Source organism: Silene latifolia, chromosome 8, assembly GCF_048544455.1.
Source record: "Silene latifolia isolate original U9 population chromosome 8, ASM4854445v1, whole genome shotgun sequence".
In the NCBI taxonomy this organism is placed as follows: domain Eukaryota; kingdom Viridiplantae; phylum Streptophyta; class Magnoliopsida; order Caryophyllales; family Caryophyllaceae; genus Silene; species Silene latifolia.
This window is the reverse complement of record NC_133533.1, coordinates 112,945,900-112,960,960: the sequence shown is the minus strand read 5'-3', so window position 1 is coordinate 112,960,960 and position 15,061 is coordinate 112,945,900. Positions and strand designations below refer to the sequence as shown.

Sequence of the window (15,061 nt, the reverse complement as noted above, 5' to 3'; positions counted from 1 at the left end):
AGCTACAATAAATTGTAGTTTTGTTTGCCACATCGATTTTTTAAGCCACCATGCTTTCCGGCTACGTACCGCTCCAATTACGAACTACAACATCTTGTAGTTTGTACGAGCCCTATATTCTTGCTTTCATCCAATGAGAATTTATCTTTATTTTTTTATTAAAGCAAGCATATAGCTTGGTAGAGCTGCCATGCTTGCAAACTGCATCTCAACTTTTCATCTCCAATAATAAGCTACATACTTATTATTTTGCAAAAATTGCAAACATGTCCTTAAAAAGAACCTTTGGAGATGCTCTAACAAATCTTATTATGCTATAAAAAAATATAGAAGTTCTTCCTTTTGTTGAAAGGTTATACAAATGTGAATGTGTTGTCTAAATTAAGCGTCCGAACGCTTTTGCAATCCGCATAAGATACGTCCTTATTTTCTTACATATTTAATTAACTAAGGATTACAATGCACTGGTGTTTAATCAGCATTGTTGGAAGGTCAATGGCACATTTTTTTCATTTAATTGTCACTAATAACTACAGTGGCATCACCATTACTAGAAACCGTGGCTTTGTACGTTCACCATTAATCAGCATTGTTGGAAGGTCAATGCATAATTAAAGTGCATTTATCCGGGTAGTTATTAGTTAAGCACCATTAAAAAGGCAATTAAGGCCACATTTTTTTCGACTTATTTTCACCCATTTCAATTCAAATTTCACTCTATTGATTCGATTCGGCTCGATTGATTGATTCGGCTCCATTGATTCGATTCGATTCGGCTCGGCTCCCATTCGATTGATTCGGCTTTCAGCTCCATTGATTGATTCACTCATTTGGCTTTACTCATCTTAAATTTAATAGTTATTATTAATTTTGTTATCAATAATACTATTTTTTTTAATATTATTATTCTTTATTATTATTATTATATTTAATAATATTGTTAATAATAATTTATTTATTATAATTACTATTATTATTATGAATATTATTATTAAAATGAATAATAATGTTATTAATGTTAATGTTGTTGTTGTTGTTGTGAATAATAATGTTATTAATGTTAATATTATTATTATTATTATTGTTGTTGTTGTTGTTGTTGTTGTTGTTGTTGTTGTTGTTGTTGTTGTTGTTGTTGTTGTTGTTGTTGTTGTTGTTGTTGTTGTTGTTGTTGTTGTTGTTGTTGTTGTTGTTATTATTATTATTGGTATTATTATTAAATGTAATAACATTTATTATTAATATTATTGATGAGGCACGCTCAACCGACTTGACCCACTAGCCAATACGGGGTCATACAAGTCAACACGTTTGCAAACATGGTTACGGATTCGCTTGATACCCTACGAATCACGAATCGTTAAAAGCGAATTCTATCAAATTGATTACTGAAAATACATATAACACATTTTCTATAAGCGAATCGCGAATCGATAAGGCGTATTCATAGCGAATATGGTAACCATGTTTTCCAAGCCATCATTTGAGGTACACATAGAAACATATAAATACCTCATTATTGACCAATCAATGGTAAAATACTTCTCACCAACAACTTCCTCTCTCTAGAAGTAAGACTACTCGAGCTACTATGAGAGGGCACGGAAACCTTAGCTTCAAGCAAGGTATCAACTATCCACCAGTAACGTAAGGCATCAGAGAAGGACCTATTGCGAACCCTATTCGAGGCCCTATTTGTTACGCGTAAAAGATCCATCCGGAGAGAGCAAGCATAGGTTCGAAGTGCCATCGTCTGAGAGGAGCGCGTTGACCCGACCCGGATTCGAGCAACTCTTACTTGAGTGTTTTTATTCGAAACAACTATTTTTACTAATATCATTATTAATATTGACATTATTATTTATTATTGTTATTAAGAATATTATTAGTAAAAAAATACAATTTTTTCATTATTATAATTTATGATTATTCATATATAATATTATAATTTTTTTCTTAAAAATTTTAGTATTAGTATAAATAGTATTATACTATGAATATTAGTATTATTATAGTTGATAATAACAATAATATTAAATATTATTATTATTATTAATATTATTAATATTAATATGATTATTTCGATTCGATTAAACTCAATTGACTTTATTATTGATTGATTATTGGCTCAAATTTCTATTTAGTTTATTCAGTCAGCTCGGCTCCATTCGATTGATTCGATTCACTCAGCTCCATTGATTCGATTCGATTCATTTCTCTAAAAAGCCATAAAGAACAGGGCCTAAGACATCAGTAACGGGGAATCCTCAACCTTGATGAGGAAGATTATTGTAAAACCAAAAGCTATTTAACTTAAATAACCACACTAATATAACTTCCACTAACCATAACTTTTCTACATATGGTTTTACAATATCACGTAAAATCGTTTTACAAAAGACTTAGATTTGATTTGAATCAACTTACGTATTTTCATTTATGTGGCCAAGTCATCTAATTTGAAACGTCGTAAAAAAACAAAACAAAAAAAACTATGTAACCAAGTTAATGAGAGAGCCTTGATACTAGTATGAAGAACCTCAACATTGTCATGTATGTTGACCGAGGTCGAACCGAGAAGAGTGTACATTACGTTAACCAAATGTGTATAAATAAATGGATTATTTTTCATCCTTCTTTAATTAAAGGAACCGCAAATTTTATTCAAACCACATCGGTATACATTATAAGTCTCAAATAACATAATACGCGTGCGTAGCTCATGGACAAGATTGAAAGCATAATTATAAGAAGGGTTTTTCTAATGTGTGCCCTTAGGATACACATTAATAAACCAAATATGGAAAGATTTACAACATATTCTCATGATAAATGGAATTATAAACTTAGTTTTACCATAATTAGTGAGAATATCCTATGAATCTTTCTTTATTTGGTTTATTAATGTGTGTCCTTAAGACACACGTTAGAAAAACCCTTATAAGAAAGACAGAAAAAACTAATTGTGATCATCTTACAAACAAGTTTATTCATTTTCCACTTAATAAGTTTCGTTGTAGACGACACCAGCATCACCGTCACCAAAAACCGTGGCAACCACCTTGCCTCCATCGTACACAACTGAGGGTTGAGATTGACCCAATTTGACTTCCACCATTTTCCAGTCAATTGGACCAACTGGTCCACTTTCTGCATAAGCCTGTATGTACAAGTATGATGAGACGAGACGGTTATTGTTGAATATGGTTTATGTACATGTATGGGTACTCAATAAAAATAATAAGAATGATGAGACGATTGTTGAATATATGGTATATGTATGTACCTTACTAGGTGCACTAGTACTGAGGTAGACTCCAATAGACTGAAGATAGCCGTCGTGCCTTCCAAAAAATCCAGCAACTGGATTGCTTGGAGATATAAATTTCCGAGGATTCTGAACAAGTTCTCCCCTTCCATACGGTCCATATCCACCCGGATTCAAGTTAGTGTGTATGGTGAGCTTACCAACGTTGTTATCACTGTTCGTGTGTTGATATTTTCCATATGTCCCGCTTATTTGTGTTATATACTCATCGCTCTTGAGTGGAATCTACACAATAATATATTCAAACACAAAATAAAGTTAACGTAAATTATTAACTGAAACAGATCAGGGAAATAATTCTTGTAGACTGTGTAATAACTAACCTTTGTTTCACTTCCATTACTTCCGCCAAATATTTTTGTGGAGATTATCCCTGTTTTATCATTAGCTACAACGAACCCAATCGCATCAACGATGAATCCATGCCTCACTATTATCTCTTTGATACTTTCACCTTGCCCAAGTCTCATCGAATAATTTTTTGGTGACTGAGTTCCATAAGGCCCAAATTCCTAACCCAAAAAAAAAAAAAAAAAAAAAAAAGCCAGTACATATTATACGACTTATTGTACATCTTTCCCAATGAGAATAATAAAAACGACATTTTTGAATATTTGAATAGGCCAGGGTATACCTTAATAACAACACTAGCACGATCATAGAGTCCAACAGACTCAAGATAGTTGCTATGCCTTCCAAAAAATCCAATAATCGAGTCACTTGTATTAGATGCAAAATTACGAGGATTTTGAACAAGCTCTCCTCTTCCATACGGTCCATATCCATTGGGTTTCAAGTTAGTGTGTATGATGAGTGTAGCGACAACGGCACCGCTATTCGAGTGTGCATATTTTCCGTATGTGCCGCTTATTTGTGTTATATATTCATCCTTCTGGAGTGGAATCTACACAAAATAAATAAATAAATACATGCATGCATGCATGCATGTTTGTATGAACATAATGTGTGTTGGAAGTTATAAATTAAAGTGAACGTTAAATTATTGACTGAGATAGAGAGATCACCCTGTTTTCATGTCCGCCATTACCGCCAAATATTTTCGTGGAGGTGGACCCATTTTTATCAGCTACGACGAATCCAATTGCATCAAGAATGAATCCATCCCTCACTATTACCTCTTTGATACTTTCATCTTGCCCAAGTATCATTGAATAATTTATAGGCAAATCCGAACCGTAAGGCCCATATTCCTTATAAAAGAAATAGAACAGTACACATTAATTAATAGTGTAATGTAATATAACTAAGTCTCTTATGAGACAATCTTACAGTAATGTTAACGTGACATACATCTCTTAGGAGATTCGTGTCGATCATATTGTACCTGAAAGGCAGCGATGTCGAAAGCAGTGATGAATTTACGGGTGGTGGGGAGTTCCTTCTCACTATCAACGTACACGGTTGCGAATTTGAGAGAACCTTCAGAGGTGGTTAGCTGTTTTCCTTGTGCACTTGAGCCTGGGGGAATTCTACCGGCTGCGGTCAGGGGTAACCCGGACCAAAAGTGTTGCTCTTTTGGGTACAATTGTTTGGTAGTATTATTGGTAAATACAACATTATTCTCCGCCATCGATCTTCGTGCTAATAACCCTGTTCAACAAACACAACATTTTCGATTTCAACACGATATTGTACATATATTGCATTAACGGATCCTTGGACACTAGAAAATAATAAACTTGATACGGAGTACTTTGGAACTTCGGACGAGAAAGACCATCTCCTCACACTAAATTAATACTTCCTATATGTATACTCAATAATAATGAAAGAAAAAAAGTTATATGAAACTTTAGCTTCGGACGAGATGAATAAATAAATACCTTTAATCTCTCACTACTGAAACGCGATTAATAAAAAAAATGTTTATTTATTGTTGATGGATGAGTTGAATGAAATAGCTTGGGAAAGAAAGACGGTATTTATAGTAAAATTCACACATTATAATAATACAAAAGAAATAAATACTTGGTACAATAATTGAGAAGAAGGTCCCAGTGCATTTAAAAACGAGCGTGATACACGTTGTGGTACAAATACGTATTTGCATTGTTAGCATTATTATTGGTAGAGATACGGGTAATTAACATCCTTGAAGAGGAAGGAATATTAATGTATGCAGTGCACCCGAATTCAAATTAGTTTTCCACTTAATTGTCGCTGATAGCGACAGTTGCATCACCATTGTCGTGAGCCGTGGCCTCTACCTTACCTCCTAGAATATGATCCACGTACACAACGGAGGGTTTAGACATACCCAATTTGACTTCCACCACATTCCAGTCGATTGGACACAACATTATTATTATTATTATTATTATTATTATTATTATTATTATTATTATCGATACAATAATAATACATGTACAAATTATATTCTAGGTACGAGTATTATTTATCAAGACATCGAAAAGAAATTTATTTTCTGAATTAAACGTGATTTGTTGTTTTTACTCCCTCTGTCCCGTTTATTTGTTGTCCTTTTTCATTTTTGGGTGTCTCAGTCATTTGTTGTCTTTTCTATTTTAACAATGAATTTGATGAGTAATTTGATCATTCACCTTCAATTTATTCCACATGTCATTTAGTAATTGGCGCCTTCCCCTTTTCCTTGGTCTTTGTGCCAAAACCAAAGGACAACAAATGACCGGGACGGAGGATTACTTTTTTTAGCGTAGAAAGATGAGTTGCATGGAATAGCATGGGAAAGGCCGGTATTTATACGGATTTTCGGGGGAGGATGTAATTAATAATAAAATATTATTTTTACTATTAAAGTACAATAATTGAGAACAAGATCTGTAGTTACTTCACATTTCACACTGTAGAGCCAAAATAATTAAAAAAACGTGTTTGGTTGATGACTCACTTTGTCGTACAACTTACGGGTATTGTACAGTATTTGATAATTAAAATTTTGTGTTAATATTATTTTAACGGTTTTAAATACTCACTCTGTCCCGATTATTTATTGTCATTTTTCACTTTGGGTGTCTCGGTCATTTGTTATCCTTTCTATTTTAAGAATGAAGTTGATGAGTAATTTAATCATTCACACTAAATTTGTTCCACTTGTCATTTAACTATTGGTCATCTCCTCTTTCCTTGGTCTTTGTGCCAAAATCAAAGGTTAACAAACGACCGAGACGGATGGAGTACATTATTATATCAATAAGTCTTATTTCACACGGTCTGAAATAAAACAGATCAAATATTACCATTTTTTAATCGAATGTAACCATTTAATGACAAAATGTTACTTTTTACACTGAAAATAATAGTAATATTTTATAAAAAAATAGTAACATTTTAATCGAATGTATAACGAAATTGTCACTTTTTACACTGAAAATAATGGTAATATTTTATAAAAAAATAGTACTAACATTTTATCTTAAAATGACTATATTTTGTACGTCTTATTTCAGACGGGAAATAGCCCACTATTGGACGTTGGTACAAGCTCACTGTTATGATAAAATAAAGCTGATGAACAATTTGATTTATTTGATATCAAAATATACTCTTTTTAATATTAACATTCACAAATTCTCCCTTATGACGGAGATACCCGTCGTAAGCTTACGACGGGTCAATTACATACCATATTATTTGCGGGTCGGGAAACATCAGAAAGACAATTAACTGTTGAGAATTTATTGCATGTTGTACGTGTGAGTACCTTGCCAGAGACTTATTGACAATTATTTGCAATAAGTACTAATTGCATTTAATGCCAAATTTCTCTCAATCTATCTCATTAATGCCATATCTCTTCTTTCACAAAACCTCTTGCGTCTTCTTCTTCAGTCTCAAATTGTTATCTTTCCCATTAAAATGAGTCTATTGTTCAACATTTGTAAGAACCCCCAAATACAAAAACCCCATTAAAATCTTGCTTGTGTTTAAAACTATAAAAGCGTCTTCAAATCAGTTGTTTATCACAAATTTATCTTCCTAATATTTCACAAAACGTGCTATCAAAATAATGGCTGACGAAAATGGGGCGTTAATTGCCGTGAATATGGTGGACGAAGATGACGATCATGTCATAATTCAAGGACGGGTGACGGATAATAGTAAAGGTATGTATAATTAGTACACGTATTTTTAAATTACAATAGAAAGTTGACATTTCTTTCACAAAGGTGCTTAGTTTTCAGGCAAATGTCAACAGTCAACTAGAATAAGACTTATAATGTAAAAAAATTATGTTTTGTTAGATCTTATTCATGTCTATACTTTTTCTTCGCATGTGATCCACTTATCTAGATTATGACAGTTCATAGAAATGCAAAGTGGGATTCAGAAATGTCTACACTTATACTTCAAATGTCACCCTGTTAACTATATTAAGACATATAATGGATTTTTCAAATGTTGTTTAATATTGTATAGATGTCTATACCTTCGCGGAAAATGTCACCCTGTCAACTACACTATCTCAGTTTCCAATTATTGTTTAGTATTGTACGGATGTCTATATCTTATGGGCAAATGTTACCCTGTAAATCAGACGATCTCAGTTGGCATTTGCTGTTTAGTATTCTATTGATGTGTATAGCTTTTGGTCAAATGTCACCCTGTCAATATGACCACCTCAGTACGAACTGACATAATATAGTTTATTTCTGTCTATATTCGTACAGCAAATGTCACTCATTCAATTTCACTACCTAAGTTCAGCTAAATGCACTTGTGCTTCTGTATTTGATTAATGGCCATACTTTCTTAGCTAATATGACACTGTCAACTTCAGCAGGTACTGATTATTCCAAGTCACTATCGGGGATGAAAGCCGATAAATGGGAAGAGATATACGAGATGTATCGGAAACACTCGCAGGCTGTTGGTTTTAGCATTAGGAAAGGCACCTCTCGCAGAGCACACGGGCCTGGCACAGCTGAGGTAGAGAGATATTTTGTATGCTCATGTGAAGGAAGACACGGAAATGGTTTAGCTCTCATTGGTCCTAACCAATCTAGGAATGCCGCAGTCACGCGGTGCGAATGCAGAGCTGGAGTAAGGTCGCAATTGAACGAGGATGGACAGTGGGAAGTATTGCAACATATCACAGCTCACAACCATGCGCTAACGCCCACGCAGTGGCAGCAGCATCACAGATCTGAAAGGCGAATAGGCGATGCCGAGGCAGAGACTATCAGGGCTCTGACAGAAGCATTAGTTCGCCCATCTGTTCAATACAAGGTGGCGACTGTTGCAGCCGGAGGTGAAGCATTTGTTGGACACACAAAGAGGGATCACATCAACTTTGTACATAGGCTGAAGAGTAAAGCGATTGAGGGCGGCGATGCAGCGACACTTGTTAATCTTTTAACGAAAAGACAAGCGGAAGACCCTGGCTTCTTCTTCCGTGTGCAATTCAACGAAGAAGGGAGGCTATGTCACCTATTCTGGTGTGACTCAATGATGAGGGAGGATTATCGATTGTACCACGATGTACTCATCTTTGACACAACGTACCGCACCAATAGGTACAATCTAATATGCGGTGCCTTTGTCGGTATAAACAACCACTGGTCTAATGTGATGTTTGGGTGTGCTTTTCTATCGGACGAGAAAGAAGAATCATTTCAATGGTTATTCAACGTGTTTAATGAAGCTATGGGTGATGACCTCCGCCCTGTCTCCATCTTCACCGACCAAGACAAAGCAATGACAAACGCTCTTGAAGCGGTATTTTCTGTTCCAATCCTTAAATTTCGCACATGATCCAACAATCCTTAAACATGTGACCACTGAGGCTATGTTATGTCAGTAATCATAGTGATGTCAACATTTACGATAAATTTGAGTACAACTTGTTCAGTAATTGATCACCATGTCAACTGAGCGTAATAGATATTTGACATGTCAACATAATTCCAATATGTGATGACATGTAACACCGATTAATTCTCGTCACAAAGTTTAGACATGTGACCATATGTAGGACTTATGTTCACACTAATATTAATTCCAGAGATATAAACATCTACCCTCGAGATGGTAACACTATTTTCTATGTTGAACAGGTGTACCCACAAAGCAGACATAGGCTATGCCAATGGCATATCCAACAAAATGCCATCTCTCACTTTGGAACTTTAAAGCATGACAGGCCATCCTGTTTCGACAGCTTGAAATGATCACGCCAAAGCCTGGCCACATCGTGATCGGTCCTCGCATCTATCTGTTTATCAGTACAAGGTATCATGAATGCATCGTACACATCGTGCCTGGTTAGGACAAACTGGACGTGCCGGTTGAAGAGGAACATCCGGGAGCTCGGATCATATTTACGCAGCAACCAATCAACCATTTGATGGTAAAACGCATGCGTTCTCAGCTCTAGCAGCCCACCAAAGCCGATGTCCTCCACATCCTTCCTCTGAGACTCCGTCAACACACCAATCAAGTTGAACAGCTGTCTTGGTGACCCATGGCCATCCACCTCTTTCTTTTTCCTATAAAGAACATAGAAACGTCGACATGTTAACATGACAACCAAAATGACATCAAACTCAGCACATTTAAAGAGCAATACAAACAACTCCACAAACCCATCACACTTGGCAGCACTTTTGTTAATAATGTAACGTACACACACTCTTAAACCAAAATGAAAACATGTCAACACCCATTTAAAAGACACATAAAAATGGCAACAAACTCAGTCCACTTTGTTACCATATAATATAACTACACAAATCTCATAAATGGTTACGCAACGCCTGAAGACACATAAAAATTTACAACAAAATTCCACAAACTTGTCACCACTTAGAAACAATTTAGTTAATAGTGTCTTGTACATACAATTTCAAAAAAAAAGCTGACAACAAATGGCTGAACCACACAACAAAATGTCGACAAATATACCCAACCATGTTAGGCTTATCAATTCATAACAATTTCCCGACAGTTAACTTAGAAAGGAAGCATTAAAATACCAACCCATATAGCAATATGACAGGAAATCCACCTATTATGTCACCCCTTTCATTTCATTACATTTGACCAACATTTGTACACCCAAATAGTATCAAAATATAAAATATTACTACTGTAAACATTTGCTACCAATATGACAACAGTTTAACCATATGTACCATCTTTACCCCTTATGTTACCCTATTCATCTCATTATATTTGACCAACATTTGAACACCCAAAGACTAACACAGTTACCCAAAATGTATGATAACATTAAATCAATGTCAACAAATTTTGCCAGATTTCTTAACATTTTTTCTCACGACAAACATCTCACAAATGGTTACTCACTAACTGAAGACACATCAAAACTAACACCAAGAACCCATGAACTTGTCACTATTTCCAACATTCTTGTTTATAGTCTAAGTCACCTTCCACTGGAACAAAATATAACGACATTAAAACAGTAATACACAATCCAAAAATGCTAACAAAGCCCCCCTGAATGTTACCATTCTCATGTCATTACATCAGGCCAACATTTGAACACCCAAAGGCTAACACACATACCAAAATGTATCACCACATTTAAACAATGTCAACAAATTCAGCCAAATTGATGACCATTCTATAGCACGACAAACTACTCACAAATGGTTACTCACTAATTGAAGACACATCAAAATTAACACCAAGAATCCAGAAACTTGTCACCATATTCAACATTGTTGTTTATAGTCTAACTTATCTGCCAACTGAACAACATATAACAACATATAACGACACTACAAAAAATGTAAACACACCCAGCCTGAATGTCACCCTCTTCATCCCTTTACATTTCAGCCACATTTGCACACCCAAATAATCAACAAACATAAAACATTACAACTGTCAACAAAACTTTTGTTATCACTTTCAAGAGAAATGTCATTAATCAAGCTCACAAGTCTCAGATCAGAAAAGAGTACTCACTTTGCCAGCACCAAAGCATATTCACCTCCCTTTCGTTTCTTCGACCCCTCACCAACCTCTCTTTTCCTCTGAATCACCTTCAACGCCTTTGGCTCCAATGCACAATCTGCAAGATGTCAACAAAGTACTGTAAATAGTGTCCACACATCTTTAGTAAATATGTCGACAAATTCATCGAATATGTCAACAACTCACCCTCTGTCACCTCTCTTGGCTTTCCAACCGCTTTCTTTTTCTGCGCGCTTTTCCATGCATTTACCGCCAACTTTACAGCTTCATTCACAACGTCTACAATTTTTGAAAAAAATGGGTATGATGACAATGTCTAACAAATAATAAGCCAAATAAATACAACAGTTCAGCCGATAACTTGCCTGTATCAACCTCCTCCTCCTCCTCTTCATCCACATCCGTCTCAATATCGTCTTCCTCCTCCTCTTCCTGTTCATCTTCCTCAACTGCCTTTCCTTTCCCCTTATCTTTTGCACTCCCTAAACTGAACGTCACCTTCTTCCGTGTACCTTTACCGACATCCACCTCCTCATCATCCGTCCCTTCGGTAGCCACATCAGGCTCCTCAACTTCATCCTCCACTGCCACAACCTTCTTCTTCCTTCGACCAGTTGAAGATTTGGACTGGGTCATAGCCACCGGTGCTTCATGCTCTCCTGAAACAAAATCACAACAAAAGCAACAACGACATAAAATCAGAAAAGGAGACCATATGCAATAAAGATTAATTTCATTTGCATGTGTGCTTTTAGATCAACCATAACGATAATGACAACCCCAAAAAATATTAACAATAATGACAGAAATACATACCTTCACCGTCACCGTCACCCTTGTTTGCGGATTTTTTACTCTTCTTCAGTGTGATACGCTTCGTCGCCATTATTATCGACAAGGTTTTATAATCTTGTTGTTAATTACGCAGGATTTACAAGACAATGGAAGCTTTACTCCATAAACATTTGAATGGGGAGAGAGAAGGGGGAGAGAGAACGGTGAAAGTAATTGTGAGAGGGAGAGGGGGAGGTTACATTGGGAAGGGGGGGATTTAGGATAGATTTTTTTTTATTGTGTAATTAATGCGGACGTAAATAGTCCAACTTGACTATTCGTACACAGTAAATAATGTCGCTCCGTTTTCCACGAATACACCACTATTCGACCCGTCGTAAGCTTACGACGGGTATCTCCGTCATAAGCAAGACGGACTGATTAACATTAATAGTTGAGAAACAAGGTCCTGTAGCTACTGCGGAGCCAAATCAATTAAAAAAACGTGCTTGGTTGATGACTCACATTGTGGTACGACTTATGACTTTATGAGTATGTATTTGATAATATCAATGGATTTTGATTTTTTTTATTTAATTTTGTTGAGTTGAGATAAATTATACTTCCTTCATTTAATTCCATTTTTCAATTATTTATTTGTGGTCTATTCAACTCCACTTTATATATTTTCTTATTTGGTTAAAAAAATAACCATTTTATTTTTTATTAAAAATCTATATTTACAAAAAATGCCCTCTATACCTCATACTAATCCACCATAAAACCCCACCTTTATAATTTATTTAATATTTTTAACCCATCCACTCTCTTTCCCTATGTACTTTTAATGTTTTTTTTAATCCGTTCCTTAATACTCGTGCAAAAATCAAACTTGCAAAGTGAGTTGAATGAAGAGAGTATTTAATAGGAGGAGATTTGAACATAAAAAAAAAAACTAAATTGAACTGAACTGAACTGAATTTATAAAAGTTGAACTGAACTTAACTTAACCTATAGAAGTTGAACAGAACTTAGGGTGAGATTATCAGTAATACTGACCAAAGTCTTAAGACTCTGGCACATCAGCTTTCCACTAATTTTTATTATTTCTTTATTATTCAGACTGACCACAAGTTTCATACATTATCAATTAGACTCATCTCAAACTCTTTTTTTCCATTTCAGTATTTTTTTTACAAACTTAAAAAAAAAAAAAGAATAAAAACAAATGACAAATAAGATCCACTCATTGAATAATTTCCTTTGAAAGTAGAGTCAAAATTGACCCAAAGTCTTAAGTTGAGTCTTGAATTTCCAAAACTCAACTTAAAATTTTGATAATTATTGGTAGTTTTGAGTAAGTCTTGTATTAAACTTATCAAAGACTTATCTTAAGATTACTCATAATCTTACCTTTAGGAATTAAATTTAAATCCAAAAGAACAAGGTGGATCTAATTCAAAGAAGAATTGTCATTTTTATACGGTGGATTAATATTATTTTAAAATAGAGAGTATGAATTAAGTACGTGTTTATTTTGGCATATTCAATACCTTTTTAAATACGGAGTATGTATTTAGCATAATACTTTGTACAATAATTTGCAAAAGTTGAAGGGAGTAAGTAAAGAATTTATTAATTGTGAGGGGTATTCATTTCCCACCCATTTGTAGTATCCACTTTTATTTGGGAGAGTGACATTTTTCGTCTATAGCTATAGACGGATAACGTTCGTCTATAATGAGAATTTGTGTATTTAAATTTGCTGGGCCATTTACAAAACTAAAATATAATAATACTCTCTTTGTCCCGGTCATTGACCGTCCTACGATTAGAGTCTTACAATCAAAATAGCTTGATCGTTTCAATCTCTTGCTCCAAGAATTGGGAGATTAGCCCTCTATGAATAATTAAAGATTACAATTTTTATAAGAAAAGAAAACTAAGAAGATGATGATGCAATGTATTTTTCTTTAATGTTTAAGATGATAACTAATGGTAAAACTGATGACTAATTACAGCCCATAAAATTCTAAATTAATGTCTTGAAGTAAATGTAATAATTAAAGAAGGAATCCAAAGAGGCGATGATAACTCACTGGCCGGCTACCTGCTACTTCGTGTTTTACTCCTTGGTTTGACTCTGATACTTTGGGCCTTGACTTGTCTTCAAACCAAATGATTGTAACACTTCTTAACCCACTATATATTTGGCATGTGTTTGGTCCAAGACATGAGTGTAAAGATGTCCAAGTCGCTTCTCGAACTCGGAATAAGATTATTGATCACAACACCTACACATTAAACCGAAAATGCGCAGAAACACATCCAAACACCACAATTGCTACACTAATACATAAGTGAGCTAAAATAACTATAAATAACACAATTAAGGGATAAAGTAGCTAAGAATTGGGTTGGTAAAGACGGTACAAAATCGTCACAAGAAATTCCCTCCACTTAGACCTTACTCGCCCTCGAGTAAGCTCACTTAAACCAAAGAAACCCTCACATTTTCAACCACAAGTTAACAAATTCTAATAAAGAAATGAAAGTTCAAATGAAAGATTTAGAAAATCGTAACAAATGCATGGGACACTCAAGCCAACTCTAACAAGCATCAAGCTCAACAAAGAGTGTCTCTTCAAGCCTAATGGCTTAGCAAGCACTAAAACCTATCACAACTATCACTCAAACTTCAATTGATCAACAAAGGTTGTGAATGGAAATGTTTTTTATTTTTGTGGTAGGATTGTTCTCTTGAGCACAATGTACTTCACTTTGGGTAATTTGAAACATTTGGATTCATTTGGCTTAATTATGAACTCTATTAATTTGGTAGATGTGTCACTCCATTCTAAATCCGCTGAAATCATCCTTTGTTCACTACTACAGATACATCACTTGGACATAATATAAAAAATATATATATCATACCGTGGAGATAATGATATAAACTCTTAAGAACTCTTCAAGACAATGCTTAAGAGACTTAGAAGGTCTTGAGTTGGTATT

General features: G+C 34.8%; 3 protein-coding genes across 4 annotated transcripts; 1 reads left to right on the top strand and 2 right to left on the bottom strand.

The window, feature by feature from the left end:
- Window positions 1–2,818: 2,818 nt before the first annotated feature.
- LOC141597420 (agglutinin-like) lies at window positions 2,819–5,265 on the bottom strand. Of its 2 annotated transcripts, none has more exons than XM_074417879.1 (7): window positions 5,173–5,265; window positions 4,674–4,939; window positions 4,354–4,539; window positions 3,963–4,232; window positions 3,652–3,840; window positions 3,287–3,553; window positions 2,819–3,160 (listed from the first exon to the last, which is right to left on the bottom strand). In XM_074417879.1, exons 2-7 carry the CDS (start codon window positions 4,917–4,919, stop codon window positions 3,002–3,004), a joined length of 1,317 nt encoding a protein of 438 aa, XP_074273980.1. In that variant the 5' UTR covers window positions 4,920–4,939; window positions 5,173–5,265; the 3' UTR covers window positions 2,819–3,001. The 2 variants fall into 2 exon arrangements, with proteins under 2 accessions (XP_074273980.1, XP_074273981.1); XM_074417880.1 differs by having other exon boundaries at window positions 4,674–4,923; window positions 5,173–5,224.
- A 2,072-nt stretch (window positions 5,266–7,337) lies between these two features.
- Window positions 7,338–9,082, top strand: LOC141595788 (protein FAR1-RELATED SEQUENCE 5-like). The gene is made up of 2 exons (XM_074415755.1): window positions 7,338–7,434; window positions 8,085–9,082. The coding sequence occupies exons 1-2, from the start codon at window positions 7,338–7,340 to the stop codon at window positions 9,080–9,082; spliced, it is 1,095 nt and encodes a 364-aa protein (XP_074271856.1).
- A 361-nt stretch (window positions 9,083–9,443) lies between these two features.
- LOC141595787 (uncharacterized) lies at window positions 9,444–12,484 on the bottom strand. The gene is made up of 5 exons (XM_074415754.1): window positions 12,089–12,484; window positions 11,638–11,931; window positions 11,459–11,551; window positions 11,264–11,369; window positions 9,444–9,816 (listed from the first exon to the last, which is right to left on the bottom strand). Exons 1-5 carry the CDS (start codon window positions 12,156–12,158, stop codon window positions 9,444–9,446), a joined length of 936 nt encoding a protein of 311 aa, XP_074271855.1. The 5' UTR covers window positions 12,159–12,484.
- Between the last annotated feature and the right edge of the window lie 2,577 nt (window positions 12,485–15,061).

What these genes read in the sequence shown, in the direction of transcription:
- LOC141597420 (XM_074417879.1), bottom strand. Translation starts at nt 4,919, where the DNA reads ATGGCGGAGAATAATGTTGTATTTACCAATAATACTACCAAACAATTG. An exon ending in TCGACATCGCTGCCTTTCAG is followed by an intron (nt 4,540 to 4,673) that starts GTACAATATGAT and finishes TTCTTTTATAAG; the next exon opens with GAATATGGGCCTTACGGTTC. An exon ending in ATGGCGGACATGAAAACAGG is followed by an intron (nt 4,233 to 4,353) that starts GTGATCTCTCTA and finishes TATTTTGTGTAG; the next exon opens with ATTCCACTCCAGAAGGATGA.
- LOC141595787 (XM_074415754.1), bottom strand. Translation starts at nt 12,158, where the DNA reads ATGGCGACGAAGCGTATCACACTGAAGAAGAGTAAAAAATCCGCAAAC. An exon ending in GGAGGAGGAGGTTGATACAG is followed by an intron (nt 11,552 to 11,637) that starts GCAAGTTATCGG and finishes CAAAAATTGTAG; the next exon opens with ACGTTGTGAATGAAGCTGTA. An exon ending in GCCAAGAGAGGTGACAGAGG is followed by an intron (nt 11,370 to 11,458) that starts GTGAGTTGTTGA and finishes GACATCTTGCAG; the next exon opens with ATTGTGCATTGGAGCCAAAG.
- LOC141595788 (XM_074415755.1), top strand. Translation starts at nt 7,338, where the DNA reads ATGGCTGACGAAAATGGGGCGTTAATTGCCGTGAATATGGTGGACGAA. An exon ending in GGTGACGGATAATAGTAAAG is followed by an intron (nt 7,435 to 8,084) that starts GTATGTATAATT and finishes ATACTTTCTTAG; the next exon opens with CTAATATGACACTGTCAACT.